The sequence below is a fragment of the Brassica oleracea genome, chromosome C4 (genome assembly GCF_000695525.1).
Source record: "Brassica oleracea var. oleracea cultivar TO1000 chromosome C4, BOL, whole genome shotgun sequence".
NCBI lineage: Eukaryota > Viridiplantae > Streptophyta > Magnoliopsida > Brassicales > Brassicaceae > Brassica > Brassica oleracea.
The window spans coordinates 5,562,448-5,564,109 of NC_027751.1; the positions used below are offsets into that span (position 1 = coordinate 5,562,448).

The 1,662-nt window shown below is 31.3% G+C and overlaps 1 protein-coding gene across 1 annotated transcript; it reads left to right on the forward strand.

Annotated features, from left to right (window-relative positions):
• The first annotated feature begins 279 nt into the window (after positions 1–279).
• On the forward strand, positions 280–1,282 carry LOC106339748 (protein LURP-one-related 8-like). Its single transcript, XM_013778613.1, has 2 exons — positions 280–590; positions 752–1,282. The coding sequence occupies exons 1-2, from the start codon at positions 354–356 to the stop codon at positions 1,100–1,102; spliced, it is 588 nt and encodes a 195-aa protein (XP_013634067.1). The 5' UTR covers positions 280–353; the 3' UTR covers positions 1,103–1,282.
• Positions 1,283–1,662: the final 380 nt, after the last annotated feature.

Genomic DNA, 1,662 nt, shown 5'->3' on the forward strand with positions numbered 1-1,662 from the left:
AGTAATTAAAATACGAGGCTCCTGTATAATATTTGTTGAAGTTTAGGTGAACTTAAAAACAGTACTATAACATTTATTATAGGAAGGATTCAAAGGAATTCATTAGTTTACACTAATTCATAAAATAATAACATAAATTAAAAAGACTAGATATCTTATAGTAACAGACTGAAAAGGATATCTCTCTCTAGTGGAAAACAAGAAGATGAGACCATTCTTTTCATATGAGCACCACACACTCTCTCTCTCTCTCTCTCTTTATACACTGGTATATATAAACACGCAAACGACCTCTTCTCATTATCAAATATCAACTCATCTTCAAAAATCATAAATACCCACAAAGAAAAGATATGACAAAAGTTCATCCAAAATTCCAAAACACTTGCGAGGAGAGCTTGTGCGATAGTAAGGAAGCTGTCGTTTTAACGGTGTGGAAGAAGTCCCTTCTCTTCAACTGTGATGGCTTCACAGTTTACAACTCCAATGGAGAACTTGTCTTTAGGGTCGACAACTACATGAACTGTCCTAAAGATAACATCGTCCTTATGGACGCTTCCGGCCTACCCCTCCTCTCCATCCGCCGCAAGGTACTCCTCCTTTCTATCTCTATTTGGCTTTATATAGATATATACCTAAGATCCAAAGTCCTGAACCAAATTGGTCTTTTATGTTTGTTATTCAAAAGATAACCAAATTCTTATCATGAAACCAATCTTGATATTCATTTCTTGTTAATTTATTTGACCAGAAGTTGAGCCTTGGAGATTGGTGGATGGTATACGATGGAGAAACACAAAGAGATCCAATATTTACGGCAAAGAAAAACGTTAGTATAATGACAAACAAGAAGAGCTTGGTGTCAGTTAGCTCGAAGAAGACAGTACTATACGAGATAGAAGGATCATACAGCCAAAGAAGCTGCAAAATATTGGACGAGAGGAGGAACAAGAAGAAAACGGCGGAAATCAAGAGGAAAGAGGCAATGGTTGGAGGAGTTTCATTTGGCAAAGATGTGTTCAAACTTATAGTTGAACCGGAGATGGAGCCTTGTGTGGCCATGGCATTGACCATCATCCTCGACCAAATGTATAGATATTGATTTTCTTACATTTTCAAGCTTTGTACGTATATACTAGTCCTCTTTTTGTCATGTAATTTATGTGTATTTTGCTACTGGTGGACGCGGACTGGATATCTAAATTTTTGAAGATATTCATAATCCACTTCACTTCATCCAAATCATAATCTTTATGATTTGTATTTGTTCGGTTATCATTTATATACTTGGTTTCTGGGTATCCGATAAAATATACAGTATTTGAAATAAAAAATAAATAAGATATTGGAAACTAATATTTAATAAACAATGAAATTTTATTAAAATAAAATTATTTAATTTTAATAACTAAAGAATAGATTCAGTAATAAAAAACTATTAAATTTTTGTAGATAAAATAATTATATAATTGTAAACATAAATTATATATATATATATATATATATATATTTATATATACATATCAGAAGGAGAAATCAGTCTTTTAATTTTATGATCTGATTAATTTTAAAAGAATGTCATATTCTCTCTGATCCAAAATAGATGATACTTTGAAAAGTTTTTAATGTTTCAAAATAAATGATATTTTGATATTTTATATT